At 47.9% G+C, this 16,824-nt stretch overlaps 1 protein-coding gene across 7 annotated transcripts in view; it reads right to left on the reverse strand.

Moving 5' to 3' along the window:
• Positions 1–16,824, reverse strand: part of LOC119955159 (neuronal PAS domain-containing protein 3) — a 1,584,282-nt gene that overhangs the window by 13,222 nt on the left and 1,554,236 nt on the right. For 4 of the 7 annotated variants that reach the window (XM_038781126.1, XM_038781108.1, XM_038781099.1 and 1 more), the window contains 2 exons: positions 12,582–12,729; positions 504–628 (listed from right to left, as the gene is read on the reverse strand). In XM_038781126.1, the coding sequence (XP_038637054.1) occupies positions 504–628; positions 12,582–12,729 (273 nt within the window). The remainder of the gene's footprint in view (positions 1–503; positions 629–12,581; positions 12,730–16,824) is intronic. The other 3 variants (XM_038781147.1, XM_038781137.1, XM_038781118.1) reach the window with 1 other exon arrangement.

Here is a 16,824-nt window from a genome sequence, read left to right on the forward strand (position 1 = left end):
AGGGTTTTTCTTGGATGCTGTGCAGCCCAATAATATGCATTGTGGAGTCCTTCAGTTGGTATGCTGGCCATTGCACTATGCAATTACATATGGCATGGGGCAAGCTATGGAAATTGGAAGAACGAACTTTGCTTTGAACTTTGCTTATTTAAAAATAATCAAATTGGTGTGCAAACAACAAAACTAATAGTATCAGACATTTGTAGGTAGCTGGAGTCATTACAAGTACAAATGATCTGTCATACATGCAACACTAACCTATTAATTCTTAATCTATTGCTGTCAACATTATGATACATCCCTGAAGATGCTGTATGTAGTGGGACACTCATATGAATGCTTCTGGTAAACAGAGATAGCAATACCTTTTGACTTGAATTTACATGTTTCATATTATGCAGTCATTAACTTGTTTTGAAACATTTGTCATTTACTACAAATAATGTAGGTCCACAGAAGCCTTTGGACTTTGGGATTAGGCTGGTGCTGGAATTAATATTTACCAGCAATACCTGAGTTTTCTTTCGAATCAGATTCGGTATCAGAAGTCTCGGATGATTCAGAGGTTTTCTCAGGAAGATTAGGAAGCTGTGCAATATCCATTGGGACGTCCTTATACTCAAAGTCACTAGGAAAATAACACTTACGTTAGATTCTGCATGTATACATCATCAAATATTCATTTAGACTCTGATGTTTGGCATTCTTCTATATTGAAGAGAGTGGACTGAAAATCATACACTAAGGCAAAGCATTCCCTGAACTAATGAATACTTTCATTGGAGCCACTTTTATTCTTACTTAATATTCTCTATTTCTTTCCGATCACTTTTCACCCAATGTCAGATTTTGAAAGAACATTTTCATTCATGTATTCACTTAATCACAATGTTTTTGTCACAATTTCAAAATCAAAACCTCCATCAAATTGCTCACAGTAAAGCACAAATGACTTGCCTTTTGAGATAGTTCATTAAATGGTTCATCTTCATTATTTTACTCGAAGAACATTGATAGTGTCCTGGTATGAAATGCAAACAAACAGCTGAGAGTAGCAGCCCTGAGCTGTGGTTGAGGCTCGACCGGCCACCTGAATCAAACGGGACCTGGGCCACCACATTCTCAGATTACTAGTACACTCCTCTATTTATGATGCAGCAAAGCCTAGAAGATCTTTTCTCAACTTTATTAACATTTTGAAACTAATTAAAACTTGCACAGTTTAAGAATTTGGGAAAGTCAGGGTGGTGGCCCTTGACATCAAAGCAGCATTTGATTGGGTGCGACGCCGAGGAATGTAAGTAAAACTTGTGTCAATGGGGATCAGGGGAAATCTCTCCAGCGGCTGGGGTCATATCTAGCACAACCGAGAATGTGATGGTTAATGGACAGCAATCGGCTCAGCCCCAGCAATATTGCTCAGGCAGGATCCTCCGTCCAACTATCTTCAGCTGCCTCATCAAAGACCTTCTCTCAATCAGAAGTGGCGCTGTTTGTTGATGATCGCAATGTTTGGCTCCATTCGTAATTCTTCAAATAATAATGCCCATATGCAGCAGGAGTTGAACAATACTCAGGCTTGTTCTGATAAATGTCAAGTAACACAAGTATCAGAAAAGAGCGAATCACCTCGCTTTAACTCTCAATGACATACCCATCACTAAGATTTCCTCATCCCCAAACCCCTTTACCACAAGAGTGTAATGTTCTCCATTACATAGATGGGTATGATTTCAACAATACCCAAGAGGCTAAACACCATCTGGGCAATTGCAGCTGGTGTGTTAAACAGTTGATCTGCAAGCTTAAACTGCCACTCCCATTCATCCCATTCATCCCACTGGAACACTGTGGTTGCAGTGTGTACCTATGTACAGGGTGCACTGCAGCCAGTCATCACGTTTCTTTCTCGGTGCCTTCCAAATATTGGGGGCGCAATTCTCCCATCGGGAGACTAAGTCCTGACGCCGGAGTGAAAACCGGAGTGTTTCACTCCGGCTTCGGAGGCCGCTCCCAGCCCCCTGTTCTCCCACCCCCGCGGGGCTAGGAGCGGTGCCGTGTCATTTACGTGCGCCGGGCCATGGCGCCGCCTAAAAGAGGCGCCGCGGAAATGATGTCACCCGCGCATGCGCAGATTGGCCGGCGCCAACCCACGCATGCGCGGTTGCCGTCCTCCCCGCGGCCGCCCCGCAAGAAGATGTCGGATGTATCTTGCGGGGTGGCGGAGGAAAGGAGGTCCTCCTTCAGAGACGCTGGCCCGCCGATCAGTGGCACCGATCACGGGCCAGACCACTTTTGAGGCCCCCCCGGGTGCAAGAACCCCCTCCCCCTCCCACAGGCCGTCCCCCCAGCGTTCCCGCGCTGTTCCCGCCGGCACCGACCAGGTGTGGACGGCGCCGGCGGGAACCTGTCGTGTTGGGCAGGTCGCTCGGCCCATCCGGGCCGGAGAATCGCCACTCGCCCATTACAAACGGCGAGCAGCGATTCTCCCAGCGGCCAGCCGTGAATATCGCTGTGCCGGTTTGGGGGGGGTGGGGTGGGGGAGAATCGCGTACGGGTGCCGGGGTGGCGTGGCGGGACTCGCTCGGCGCCCCGGCGATTCTCCCACCGGGCGTGGGGGGGGTGGAGAATTCCGCCCTTGACCCCTACCATGTAGAATGACAAATGGAAGTACCACACAGCAACTTGATTAGGCCATAAGTTGTTGTTCCTTCATCGTTGCTGGGTCAAATTCCTGAGGCTCCTTCGTAAATAGCGCTGCGGGGGAACCACTGTTCAAAAAGAAGACTAATAACCACCTTTTAAGTGATGGGCAATAAATTTACCCTTATAGTGATGGGCAATAAATTTTGGCCTCACCAGCAATTACCACATACAAGGAATGAGTAAAGAAAAGCCTTTAAGTCAAACTATTCATTCCTCTTGGCCACTTGAATAAAAGATTCATTCTGATTATCACATCCATTCATTTTAACATATGGAAACTGGGTCACTCCTATACGTGCATGTACTGCTCCCCTCTGATCTTCCTGTAGGTGCTGTGTCCTATCCAGGTGCAAGAACAGGAAAATCTGTGCTGGGCATTCAGTCCACAGCATAACCATCTGGTCATCTAGTTTGCTGTCTATATTCAGCCACTGGCCAATTTGCTTTTGCTGAAGTCTGTGATTTCCATTTTTGATTATTCTATTTCCGTCTGCTTTCGTTTAATGTTCAATATTCACCAATCATATTACTCAAAATCTTCCTTCTCAGTAGCTTTGCACATTCCAGAAAAATGAATTGTCCATTTGTCGCAATAGATACTTCTCAAGTTACAACTTTTTCAGGGTGAGTAGGTAAAGATGAGAAAGCCATGTTGAATTCGGGAGGGACAGAGGGACAGAACAAGATCCTATGGGGTGGATGTGTGTGAATATGTGGGGGGAGGGGTTGGTGCTAAAAAGAGAGGTGATGAGGAGAATATTAGGCAGATACTTTGTTGTGAAGTGTAGCGAGGGAACATATTGATGGTGTGAAGAGAAGGACTCTGCTGAGGAAGAGAGAGAAATCCTGCTGGGCCTGTAGAGAGTGAGAAACCTGTTGCTTGAGAGTGGTGTTTATCATTCTTCCAGAAGCTGGAAGCCTTACTGGTGTCTGGGCGGCACAGTAGCACAGTGGTTAGCACTGTTGCTTCATAGCGTCAGGGTCCCAAGTTCGATTCCCATTTTGGGTCACTGTCTGTGCGGAGTCGGCACGTTCTCCCTGTGTCTGCATTGACTTCCTCCGGGTGCTCTGGTTTCCTCCCACAAGTCCTGAAAGACTTGCTTGTTAGGTGAATTGAACATTCTGAATTCTCCCTCAGTGTACCCGAACAGGAACCGGAGTGTGGCGACTAGGGGATTTTCACAGTAGCTTCATTGCAGTGTTAATGTAAGCCTACTTGTGACACTAATAAAGATTCTTATTATTGTTGTTGGGGTTACTAAGTAAATTGCACAACTCGACATAAGGGGGCTGGATTCTCCGGTTCCCCAGCTGGGTGTCTCTCGGTAACATGCCGTTTGCTGGCGGCAGGATTCTGTCTTCCCACCGCTTCCTAATGAGATTTCCCACTGAAGCCACCTCTGGCCTCCGGAAAACCCGCGGGCAGGAGTGCACTACCGCAGGAAAAGTAAATCACAATGGCCGGAGAATTCCGGCCAAGAAATATCACCAGTGACTATGGCGGGATTCTCCGTCTTGAGAGACTAAGTGCTGACGCCAGGATTGAATGGCGGCTGTTCTACGACCCCGATAGCGGTGCGGTCCCTGAGCAATTCAGGACAAGCTAATGAGCCAGCACCTGCACCATGTGGAACTACTGCGATTCCAGCTGACACCGGTGTCGGAATTGATGTGTTAGGCAGGTTGGTTCAACGTCGACTGCAACTGGATGCAGGGAAGCTAGAAACAAACGTCTGACACCAGAGATAATCCAACACGGTTTTATTTAACTATGAACTGCTGTACATGTTCAGCTGTGGGTTGAACTCTACTAATCCTACTGACGACCTCTTACTGGCTCGACCAGACTGACTAGCTACCACATGGCAATAGTGCCCACTAACTTGTGCACTCTGACTGTCTCAGTGTCTGGGTCCCGAAAAGAGCGGGCGTCTTAATGCCCTGTGGGCTTTATAGTGGTGGTGTTCTGTCTGGTGATTGGTTGTTCTGTGTTGTGTGTTCATTGGTCATCCTGTGTGTCAATCACTGCCTGTCTGCATCTCATTTCTACATGAGTGGATATTATGACAGGAATCACTGCAGTCGGGGCTGGCACTGGAGAGCCTGAAAAGCTGGAGCTGCATATAAGCACTTCACTCCCCGCACACTCATTCCAGCCAAAAAGATGCCACCCCAGTGAGTGGCCCTGAGATTTGCTGATGCAGCGCTAGCGTTACTACTGGATGCTGTGGAGGGGAGGCGTGACAACCTGTTCCCTGGGGTTGGGATGGTGGCTGCCAGCTGCAGATGTCAACTGGCCTAGACGCAGGTGGCAGAGGCTATGAGCGTCATGGGTCCCACCACCAAGATCGGGCAACTACACAGGAAGAAGCTGCACAACCTCCTCAGGGTGGATAGGATGAGTCACCCCCACCACCCTACCCCTGACACCAGCCTCCATCCCACATCCGTCACCATCCCCCACCATGCAGTCCCCACCAGACGGACCAGTAGACAGTGCTGGTTGAGGATGGGTTACCCCCCCAGGCCAGCCAGGGTGAGTCACCACCACCATGTCGCTGGCATCAACCCTGTCCCATACCCAACACCACCCCCCCACCATGTGGCCCCCATCGGATGGACCAGCAAGCAGTGCTGGGTGAGGATGGACAATCCCCCAGACCAGTCAGGGTGAGTCACTACCACTCTGGCCCAAAACGCAGTTCTACACATTCATAGCCCCCACCCCCACCTAGAGGGAAATTTAACCCCACCCGCCGGCTGTCTGCTTGCACCTTACCCTGCATCACATGCCAACACCCATATCACCCAGCATGGCCAGGTGTCCTGCACATAGTACCGAAAGACTTGTTAGGAGAATTGGACATTCTGAATTCTCCATCAGTGTACCCAAACAGGCACTGTTTGCCACAAGGAGGAGTGTTATTGCGCAGAAGATTAGAAAGGTGGGCACCAGATAAGTTGGCACATGTGAAGCACATAGGTTAGCTATGGGGCCTAGGACACAATACTAGTATACATCACAATAAACACCTGTTCACTGATGTCCCAAACTGCCTTGGTCCTCTGTCTGAAAGGTGTGAGGGATGGGCTGGGCTGTGAGCCGAGGGTGTGCTGGGTTGGGGAAGGGGGTTTGGGCCAGATATGTGGGGGCGCCATTTGCTCAGGTCTACCCGGTGAGTGACCCTCCACCCGGGCACACAGGGCCTCTGTAACGGCACGGATGCATCAGTGCACAGAGGTCAGGGAGATCCCAGACTGGTCCCCAATCGACAGCTGGAAGCGTGGCACAGTGGCTAGCACTGCTGCCTCACAGCTCTAGGGACCCGGGTTCAATTCTGGCCACGAGTGACTGTGTGGAGTTTGCACTTTCTCTCCGTGTCTGCGTGGGTTTTCTCCGGGTGCTCCGGTTTCCTCCCACAGTCCAAAGATGTGCAGGTTAGGTGAATTGGCCATGCTAAATTGACCCTTAGTGTCCAAAAGGTTAGATGGAGTTACTGGCTTAGGGGGATAAGGTGGAGGCGTGATCTTAAATGGAGTGCTCTTTCCAAGGGCCGGTGCAGAGTCGATGGGCCAAATGACCTCCTTCTGCACTGTTAATCTTATGGTTCTATGACCCTGTTGCAAAAACGTTCAGGGCAACCGGGGGAGTGGGCGTCCTCCCCCTTACTCCCATGGCGCCAGATGCGCCATGATCTGGCACAGATGTATCAAGGTCTCCCTACTCAGCCGCAGTTCGTGGCAGCATGCTCTATCCGGCAGGTCCTCATACAACCAGCACTGCCAGCATACACAAGGCCACTAATGCAGAGCACCTTCCTGCCTCCTCCTCGGCCTGTTGGGCGGTTGGCTTTTCATCATCAATGGCTGGTTTCTGTTTCTTCCTCTGGGGTCGGCTCCTGTTCTGCAGGGTCCTCCCCGAGCAGCTCCTGCTCGTGCAGCCTTAGTCCATCCGCTGGGGCTGCGCCAACTCGGCAGATGTGGCAGATGCCAACCATTCCTGGTTCATAGAACATAACGGGCCCTTCGGCCCTCGATGTTGCGCCGACCCATGAAATCATCTGAAGCCTATCTGACCTACACTATTCCATTTTCATCCATATGTCTATCCAGTGACCACTTAAATCCCCTTAAAGTTGGCGAGTCTACTACTGTTGCAGGCAGGGCGTTCCACACCCCTACTACTCTCTGAGTAAAGAAACTGCCTCTGACATCTGTCCTATATCTACCACCCCTCAATTTAAAGTGATGTCCCCTCGTGTTGGTCATCACCATCCGAGGAAAAAGACTCTCACTGTCCACCCTATCTAACCCTCTGACTATCTTATATGTCTCTATTAAGTCACCTCTCAGCCTTCTCCTCTCTACGAAACCAACCTCAAGCCTTTCCTCGTAAGACCTTCCCTCCATACCAGGCAGCATCCTAGTAAATCTCCTCTGAACCCTTTCCAAAGCTTCCACATCCTTCCTATAATGTGGTGGCCAGAACTGCTCGCAGTACTCCAGGTGCGGCCGCACCAGAGTTTTGTACAGCTGCAGCATGACCTCGTGGCTCCGAAACTCAATCCCTCTACTGATAAAGGCTAGCACATCATATGCCTTCTTAACAGCCCTATTAACCTGGGTGGCAACTTTCAGGGATTTATGTACCTGGATGGCGAGATCTCTCTGTTCATCTACACTACCAAGAATCTTGCCATTAGCCCAGTACTCTGCATTCCTGTTACTCCTTCCAAAGTGAACCACCTCACACTTTTCCGCATTAAACTCCATCTGCCACCTCTCAGCCCAGCTCTGCAGCTTATCTAGGTTCAATACTAAAGTCCATTCTGTTCAGGGGTAAAGGGAAGACATGTTAGCATGGTGAGTACTCCCGTGCCCAAACAGGTCCAACGTGCCACACGGTGACCGTGGCTTGCACTGCAGCCCTGCCCCGCATGTATTCCCCACCGCCACCCCCGACCACTCCCCCTGACACTTTGCCCTCTCCACCGCACCGGGGGTCTCTAACCCATCCCTGCCAGCAGGGATTCTGGTGGCTGGCGCCACCTATGCCACCAGTGTGCTCTGCCGGCCCCTGTCCTGCGCAGTCCTATATGGTCTAATGTGGGGGTCCCTGCTTGGGTGGGCCATGTGATATTCCACCAGCAGGGTGGCATCAGGTTGTGGGGATGGTGGTGGGCGAATTGAGCAACTGATCGGCGCTATGCTTGGTGGCATGCGTGCGGTCAGGCCCCACAGGTAGGGCTCGGCCAGAGGATTGGGCACCCGTTGGGACTGTAGTTGCGGTGTGCTGAGGCTCCTTTGTGTGGTGCACAGGTGGTGCCTATTTGTCAGGGGGCAGGATGGAAAGGGGCTCGGGTGCAGCAGGCAAGCAGTGCCTGGTGGCAGCCTGTGGTCATGGGGGTAGGCTAGCTGAGGGAGGTACTGACTGGACATCTGTGTGCCAGGGTGGGTGACGACAGCCACAGTACATACACCCACTGTTCGGGGCGCATTCCACGGTTCTCCTGCTGCCCTTGCAGTGAGGGAGCACCGTGGGTGGGTGTGGGGATGTGTGCCAATGCCTGGCGTGCCACGGGCTGTGCTGGGCCACACCCGTCCTGCTGATGGGTCGGCTGGGGTCAGTGGGCTCCTGGGGCCTGGGCGGGGGTACCCATACGGCCAGTGGCAATCTGCATATCTATGAGCCACAGTGCGCAGTTAGTGGGGTGTGCAGCCAGATGGTTACCTTGCAGGCCTCGCCAATGTCGGTCCTGTGGGAACACCCCCACCCCACGGTCCGTCTTATGGTCGCCCCCCCCCCCCCCCCCCCCCAGCCAGCAGCACACCTGGCAGCCCACCATTGAGCCTTTGGGAACTTGGCTTGCTTCCTGTAGCTCCCTCATTGGCCACAGTGCCTGTTTCACGATTTTAAACCGCCTCATCGTCACTTCCGCCTGGCGGAGGCGGAGCATCATCGGAGGCCCGAGAATACTGGATCTGGCCCGTTAAAGAAAAGAACAAAGAACAAAGAAAAGTACAGCACAAGAACAGGCCCTTCGGCCTTCCATGCCGGTGCCGACCATGCTGCCCGACTAAACTACAATCTTCTATACTTCCTGGGTCCGTATCCCTCTATTCCCATCCTATTCATATATTTATCAAGATGCCCGTTAATGAAATGCTAACGGTCGTTACTGTGACAATTTGCATGCCTACGCTGGCGCGTGGTGTACAACATTCACTCTGCTATCGAGGCGCCAGAGAATTGCATTCCATTGGACGCCTGGCGCCGACCTCCATTTTCGGCTGATGTGGGATTCTCCACCCGATCGTGGTTCTGGCATTGCTGGATGGAGAATTCCACCCAGTATTGTTTTGTGGTAAGTCTTACCAGTGTGCCTCCCAGTTAAATTAATATTTAAACAGAATTTGACGGGTCTTTTCAAAGCTTTTTAGGAAGCGATAATGCAGCAGTATCCATCACATAAAAATTGTTGTGATGAAAATAATGGATGACTCTTTTCTTCCACAACAGGATGAGTAATATATCTTTATAAATAGCAATTAACAAATAGTGTGAATGTCTCCCAGGTATTTAGATTCTATTCATTTAAAGCTAGATGCACCATTGAAGCAATGATGCTTCAAAATAAGTATGCGCTCAGTTAACATACTCAGTTTCGGGAGTAATATATATAAAACTTACATTGTAATCATTTTCAAATAAGCCAAAAAAATCCTTTTTCTTATCCATGTGGGATTGCTGAATGTCAGAACAAAATCAATCCAGCACTGCAGATTTATGTGTTTTCCCTCCTGCTAGAAGCTGTTTTGAATTTGTACTCCCATCACTATCCTCTCACAAATTATTCCAAAGCCTTTTTAAACACTGTAATCCAGAAGGGTTTCTCTGTTGTAGCTCATGGTCACCTCAAGGTTAAAATCTAGTTATGATGTATTCCCCAAATTGTTATTAATAAATTACAATACATTTCACATTGGCGACAAAATGCAGTGGAAGCTCTAGAGATCGTGAAAGACAATATATAAATGAAAGGTTTTTATTATTCTTTCAAACCTAACTCATTTCCTAAATATCTCCAAATTTACAACTTTTACAAATTTACAAATTTACATTGCTTTTTCACTCCTGCCGGTTTTGTGATATTTGTACTAAAGAGTGAAATTTAATTTAATTGACACAGGTTCAACCCACTAGTTAGAGAAGCAGTGGGCAACCTGTGTCACACCTGACGGGGATGGTGCCTGTCCGTTGTGGCCAGGAATTAACCCTCACCGGTATTCAGGGCGCCAGACCTGGAAATCACCCCTCTTCCCCACCCCGAGAGCTGCCAACCAGATGCTGGGAGCTCTATGACAGGCTGCACCACCATGAGGGGTGGCTGCTGCTAGTAACGTACTCAAGACGAGGCACTGGATCGCCTGGGAACAAGGCCACAGGTGAATCAGGGCTGGGTGTGATGGGGAGGGTGTTACAGGGAAGGGGGTCACAGGAGGGGGGCAGGGGGGTCAGAGACAAGGGATCGCAGGGCCACTTCTAGATGGATCCCCTCCAGAAGACGGCAAGTAAACTCTCAAGTGTTTGCCTGATGGCCTTCTGGATGCACAGGAAGGCCATGCCACTTGCAAGCAACACTTGAGTCACAATACATTCTAGTGTCACTTGACTCAATAATAAGCTTAACTGACAACGCAGGATGAGTGGGTGGGTTTCCCGCAAGGGCCTATTCCCAGCTCCAGCCTAACTGTCGGAGATTTTTCCGCTGCCAGGAGATTGAGTTGTGGCCTTTCCCACAATTAAGTGGGCCTAGCTGCCATATTTCCCACTGAGGGAGCCTACATTAACTCCAGCCCAGTTTGTCCATTTAAAAGAAGCGGATTGTGAAGCGCATAGCGACAAATGACAGCTGTTTCAGCGAGTGCTGTGCCTGAACTGTTTGCGATGATAATTTCATTCCTATCTTCTGAAAATCACCACATAGTATTCAACGGTCTTTGTGCCTAATTTCTATCTTTTTCAGAAAGCCGTCACTTTGTCGCAGCCTAACACTCTTTCAGAACCTCGGCATGAGGGGCTTTCCTCAAGTGTTGAGCCTAGACAGTGATATCATCAAGGTATTCAACAGCGTGCGTGCAGAATCGTAGAAGTGCCAGATCCTGTCATGGCCTCATGCCCATTTGTGCAGATTCTAGCTGGAGGTACTAGCAGAAATCAGAAGTGGGAAATCTGACTGATTCCTCCCCTCCCTGGTATAGGAAAACTGAGTTGGTGTTTATATCTTTGCCCTAGCTGAGAGTAGTTAACTCTCTGGTTTGTAGAGCTATATCTCATGGTGCATTTCTCCAATCAGCCATTAAGAAGTGCTCTCACAATTAAAACGCATCATAGAATCAACAGTGCAGAAGGAGGCCATTCGGCCCATCGAGTCTGCACCGGCCGTTGGAAAGAGCACCCTACCCAAGCCCATAACCTCCACCCTATACCCACACCTCTACCTTATCCCCGTAACCCCAACTAATCTTTTTTGGATACGAAGGGCAATTTAGCATGGCCAATCCACCTGACCTGCCCATCTTTGGACTGTGGGAGGAAACTCACGCAGACACAAGGAGAACATGCAGACTCCGCACAGACAATGACCCAAGCCGGGAATTGAACCTGGGACCCTGGAGCTGTGAAGCAACTGTGCCAACCACCGTGCTACCGTGCTGCCCATGTATAAAGGGACATAGTTAGCTATGTGACACCCCACACACTCATTTATGTTTTTCCCTCAATTCATAGTTAACAAATAGCAACATTCAGTCAAAAATAGCATCAGTGCTACTCTTGACTGGTAGATCTTAGGTCAAATTAATCTATCTAAATACTATTAAAGGTGTACTTTTGTTAGCCCCTTCCTCCGAGAGATTCGCCAGTTGTCAGTAGCAAATTTAATAATAATAATAGTTTATTGTCACAAGTAGGCTTCAATGAAGTTACTGTGAAAAGCCCCTAGTCGCCACATTCTGGCACCTGTTCGGGGAGGCCGGTACGGGAATTGAACCCATGCTGCTGGCTGTGTTCTCCATTACTAGCCAGCAATTTACTACACTGTGCTAAACCAGCAAGACCAACTAACTTGACTGGATTGTTTGGGTATGAGAGAAGATTTAGATCTCCGGATTAAGAGACGAGACCATGGTTTGATCCGAGGTGTTCAATGGAGGAGACTAGATTTACAGTTAACAACATCTCGTTAAGGTCAAGTCCAAATTATGTGCATTAGAAATAGATCTGCCACTTTACTATTTGTTTTATTTTGATGCATGGGCAATTTGCTGGTGAGAACATCTTACTAATTTTTAATGTTTTGCAAATGCTCCCACATTCATGAACCATGCCCTAGTAAACAGTATGGCTAGTGAATGGCTCCCAGATTTGCTCAATAAGCAGTGGCGTAGAGTTCAGGAAAAGCAATTCTAAATGAAATAATCCACTGATTTTCCCCTTCTCCTTCCAGTTATGAAACATGGAGCGGCATGGGGGCATGGTGGTTATCAATCCTTTGTAAATACAACCGCTGTGTAACATTTAATCCAAATGTTAAAACTGGGGCGGGTTAATGGAAATGAATTTTTAACTGCGCAAGTGACTTTCCAGCATGTGAGTAGTACTTATGAAAAATATGAACAGTATCAGCAAAAAAAGAGAGGAAATATTTCAATATGTTTGTATAGATATCTAAAGATTCAAACACCAAATGAAAGCGTACACTGGAGGCACTTTCTCCATAGAACGTTTGAATACTGAGCAAGAAAACACATTTCTTGGCCTCACTGCATTTAGAAAAAGAAAATCCATGTGTAGACAGGAGTGATTATCTTACCTTAGAACATAATTGACCCAGATGACATTTTTCTCGGTGGCATTTTTTGCATTGAATGCAATAGTGGCACAGGACTGAATCCAAATATAGCCTCCATTTTTCTGTAGCCAGCGATAGTACTTAGTTATACATTGGCCCTTATTCAATACTAAACAAAAGAGATCAATTTCAGTTAGCAAAAGCGGTAATATAGAAAGGACAATCATAGTTAGCTATGTTACACAAAGCATGCCCCTTGCACTCTTTTAAGTCACCTCTTCATGGTGAGTAAACTTGCTCTGATGCATCTGCCATGCTTAAGCAGTGCACTATGATACATACAATAGCAAACTGAAGCGACTTATCCTCAGCTTCCTCTCACTACTTTCATTTGCAGAAGGGCATGTTGATCCTGATGACACTCTTGCGGTCAGGAATTTAAGATAAGAGGAATCAATTGCAGCCTATTTCACAGCATGTTACTGCACAACTGCACTTCCCCATTAAACATTATTCACTGATTATTAATCTTGCACATAACATTGAGAAACATAGCCACACAGAAAAGTTGCTATTTCTAGTTATCTGACTAAATGTGGTCAGAATATAGCTGCTAAGTATTTAATCACTCCCTTTTGCTACCCTGGTTTAGCATACTGGGTTAAATAGCTGGCTTTTAAAGCAGACCAAGGCAGGCCAATAGCATGGTACAATTCCCAGACCAGCCTCCCCGAACAGGCACCGGAATGTGGCGACTAGAGGCTTTTCACAGTAACTTCATTGAAGCCTACTCGTGACAATAAGCAATTTTCATTTCATTTCACAATCTGTCGTATGTTTAACAAAAGTTTTATGGCAAACATCTTTAACTATTAGCTTTTATGCATTGCTCCAAATACTATTATGATTAAGTTTTACTGCATGCAAGAAATAATTGCAATTGCAAATGACTGTTGCCATTTGTCTAACTGTATTTAAACAATAGTTAAGATGAAACTTATAGAAGAATTCTGATTCATCCATAGCAGATTTTCAAATACAAAATAATGTTCTGATTTCAAACATTGACCACAAGGTGGTGCATTTTTCTCACAAGCCGAACCACTCCAGAAGGTCCGTGGAATGCACAACTGCTGTACTTCTGCTAAAATGAAGAAAATCTAATTACAGTAATAAATCTGATCACCTTAGCTGTGAAATGGTTTTGTCAACTGATACATATTTCCATTAATCATTTGCAAGTATAAATTAGAACAAGATGGAATGTTTCAGAGCAACATATTTCATTTACCAGTGCATTCAATCTGTTTGTTTAATTGCAACTAATGAGTGTCAAATGTACAACTACTGTTGAAACTTTCGGCAAGCAAACTGAAAAGAACATATTCATCTTTGATAATGATTTTCAAGAAAAAATTGGGTTAATCCTCTCGTCGGTTGGTCAATAAAAGTAATATATCAGCCGACTAAAGATGCAGAATTTGCATAAACGATAAACACAGCTATAGCAGTAATTAAAAATTATGTGACAATGCCTCTTGTAAAATGATAAATGTCTTAGAAAAAGTACACAGTCTCAGTAAACTGATCTGAGTGCGCAATCAGGCACCAAGCTTACCGTAACCATTCTTGGTTACACTTCCTAATGATTAATCTTTCTATAAAAGGATCATGCTAAAGCTATATTTAGATTGTGATTTGGGGCAGTGAAATGCATCCTTTGGTTTACTCTCATCTCACATACACTGCTAATAAACCACCTTGATAAACTAATTTGTAGATTTTAAACAGTGTTAGTGATCATTTATTGTCAAAACTTAAAAAAGGGTTCCTTTTCATCATTATGTCCTTTACATCTGCAACTTATCTGAAGGCACAGTCCTATTAAGACTCACAACTGGTGGACGAGTGGAAGGAAATCAGAACCCTGACATATGGTTGTATTTAATTCCACAGCAAAGTGGATAGATGTCTGACTGTTGAGGTTAACACTGGGCCAGATTAGCATCAGCTGGACATCACATCCCATTTGCACATAGCTTTTGTATAACTTTAGCAGTAGCATTAACCTCCTAGCACTGAAGATTGTAAATACAAATTCTGACCTTGACTTTTCCTTATTGGGTTGCGTTCTCTGCGAGTCTGCTAGATGAGCATTGCGTTTCAGAGATGGGCTCAATTTCAGGAGATTATCGGAGGGAAAAGAGTGACTGGGAACAACCTTATTGAAAATAACTTTTCTGATTGTCATAACTAAGTGTGTAACTAAAACTAGAAGTGTGCAGCAAATTACAATTCCAGTGTGTCATAAATTGTGAATGGGTGAGCACATACTTACATGTGTAAGTATATGTAGATTCACACAAGGGTGAATTTCTTGATTAATAAGGGGATCAGGGGTTATGGGAAGAAGGAGGAGAATGGGGATGATTGAATGGCGGAGCAGACTCGATGGGCTGAGTGCCCTAATTCTGCTCCTATGTCTTATGGAATTGACAGTAGGTAGAACGCTATCTGCTTTTGGAAAACTGGGTCTGGTCTCTGCTGGCTCTAGGAGTGGCGACCAGGTTTGAGTCTCTTCACTTTACCATACAAATTTATGCATGGGGGATAGCTCACCGTATTCCATCCGAATCCGGGTATCAGTCCACCATTTTGAATGGGCAGCCCGATCCCGATGTCTGGCGCTGGCCTCTCCTCCCGCCAACAATAGAAATCTTGCCCCCCACCCCACCACTGACGAGTAGAGGCATCCTCCCCCATACCAGGGGCTGGCAGGGTCACCCCCCCCCCCCCACAATACGCACACATGAGGGTGACCTGACACCCTTCCCCCCGATCTCCTCCCACCAACACCCTCAGCCCCATCAGTCACCCCCATCAGACTCCCCGAGCGGGATTCTCCCCTACCCGGCAGGGTGGGCCGTACCGGCGCCGAGGACTGGTGTGAACCACTCCGGCATCAGGCCGCACGGAATCTTCCACACCTTCAGGGGCTAGGCCGCGGCCGGCGGGGTTGGCGCCGCATTAGCCGGCGGCGAAGTGCTTGGCGCATGCGTGGGAGCGCCAGCGGGTGCTGGCATCATCCCAGCGCATGCGCAGGGGTGTTCCTCTCCGCGCCGGCCATGGCGGACTGTTACACTGGCTAGCTCGGAGGGAAAGAGTGCCCCTATGGCACAGGCCTACCAGCGGATCAGTGGGCATCAATCATGGGCCAGGCCACCGTGGGCCCCCCCACCTCCCCCAGGGCCAGAACCCCCTACACTCTTCCCCCCACCTCTCCCCCGAGGACTCCGCAGGTCCCGCCGGTACGGACATGGTGTATTTTACGCCGGCGGGATCCGCCGAAAACGGGCGGCCACTCAGCCCATTGCGGGCCGGAGAATCGCCCGGGGGGTGGGGGGGGTGTGGCCACTGCCAACGGCCCCCGACCGGCGCAATCCCTGCCCCCGCCGAAAAACCGGCACCGGAAAATCCGGCAGCCTGGCAGGGTGTTGGAGAATCCCACCCCCCATCAGTCACCTTCATCAGACCCCAAATACAACCCCCATCATACTCCCCCTCAGTCATTCCAGCATTCCATCAGAGACCTGCATCAGAGCCCCACACCAGAAACCCCATTAGAAACCCCCATCAGAGACCCCCATCAGTCACCCCTGCCTGAAAGCTGAAGAGCAGTCCAGGCAGTACGGTGAAAGATCACTGCATTTTCACTTGCCCTTCCCTTACATCTTTAACTCCAGACAGAAATGTTTAAAGCAACAGCTTTTACAAGTATTAGAGGCTTCCTCTCCAGCCAAGTATACTTCAAAGGGCTTCATGCTTCATATCCCTTGACAACCGTTGAAATGCAAATCGTCCAATTTGACACAGCAATACATTTCCATAGCCAGTGATTGACGGTTTTATCAGTCGAGAGAATAATTGGATTGTTTATCTCTCTTTTGCTTCACTCCTGATTCTCAAGTACCTTGCATTGATGCTAACCACAATGTTTATAAACACTCTTGCTATGCTTGACAGATCCTCAGCACATCAAAAGGAGCTAAGTGGTTTCACTTCCTCTTATTCACAGCAGAAAGCACTTAGCTCCTTTTGATGTGCTGAGGATCTGTCAACCATAGAAGAAGCCCCTTCAAACAAGCCCTTGAGGCTACTTATTGAAAACTCAAGAGGCAGCTGCCTTGTCTCCAAGTGTGAATACCTTGCACCTCTTCTCAGCTTATATACTTTCCTTTGATCTCCAACAATCAAACTAACCCGA

This window comes from Scyliorhinus canicula, chromosome 2 (assembly GCF_902713615.1).
Source record: "Scyliorhinus canicula chromosome 2, sScyCan1.1, whole genome shotgun sequence".
Lineage (NCBI taxonomy): Eukaryota > Metazoa > Chordata > Chondrichthyes > Carcharhiniformes > Scyliorhinidae > Scyliorhinus > Scyliorhinus canicula.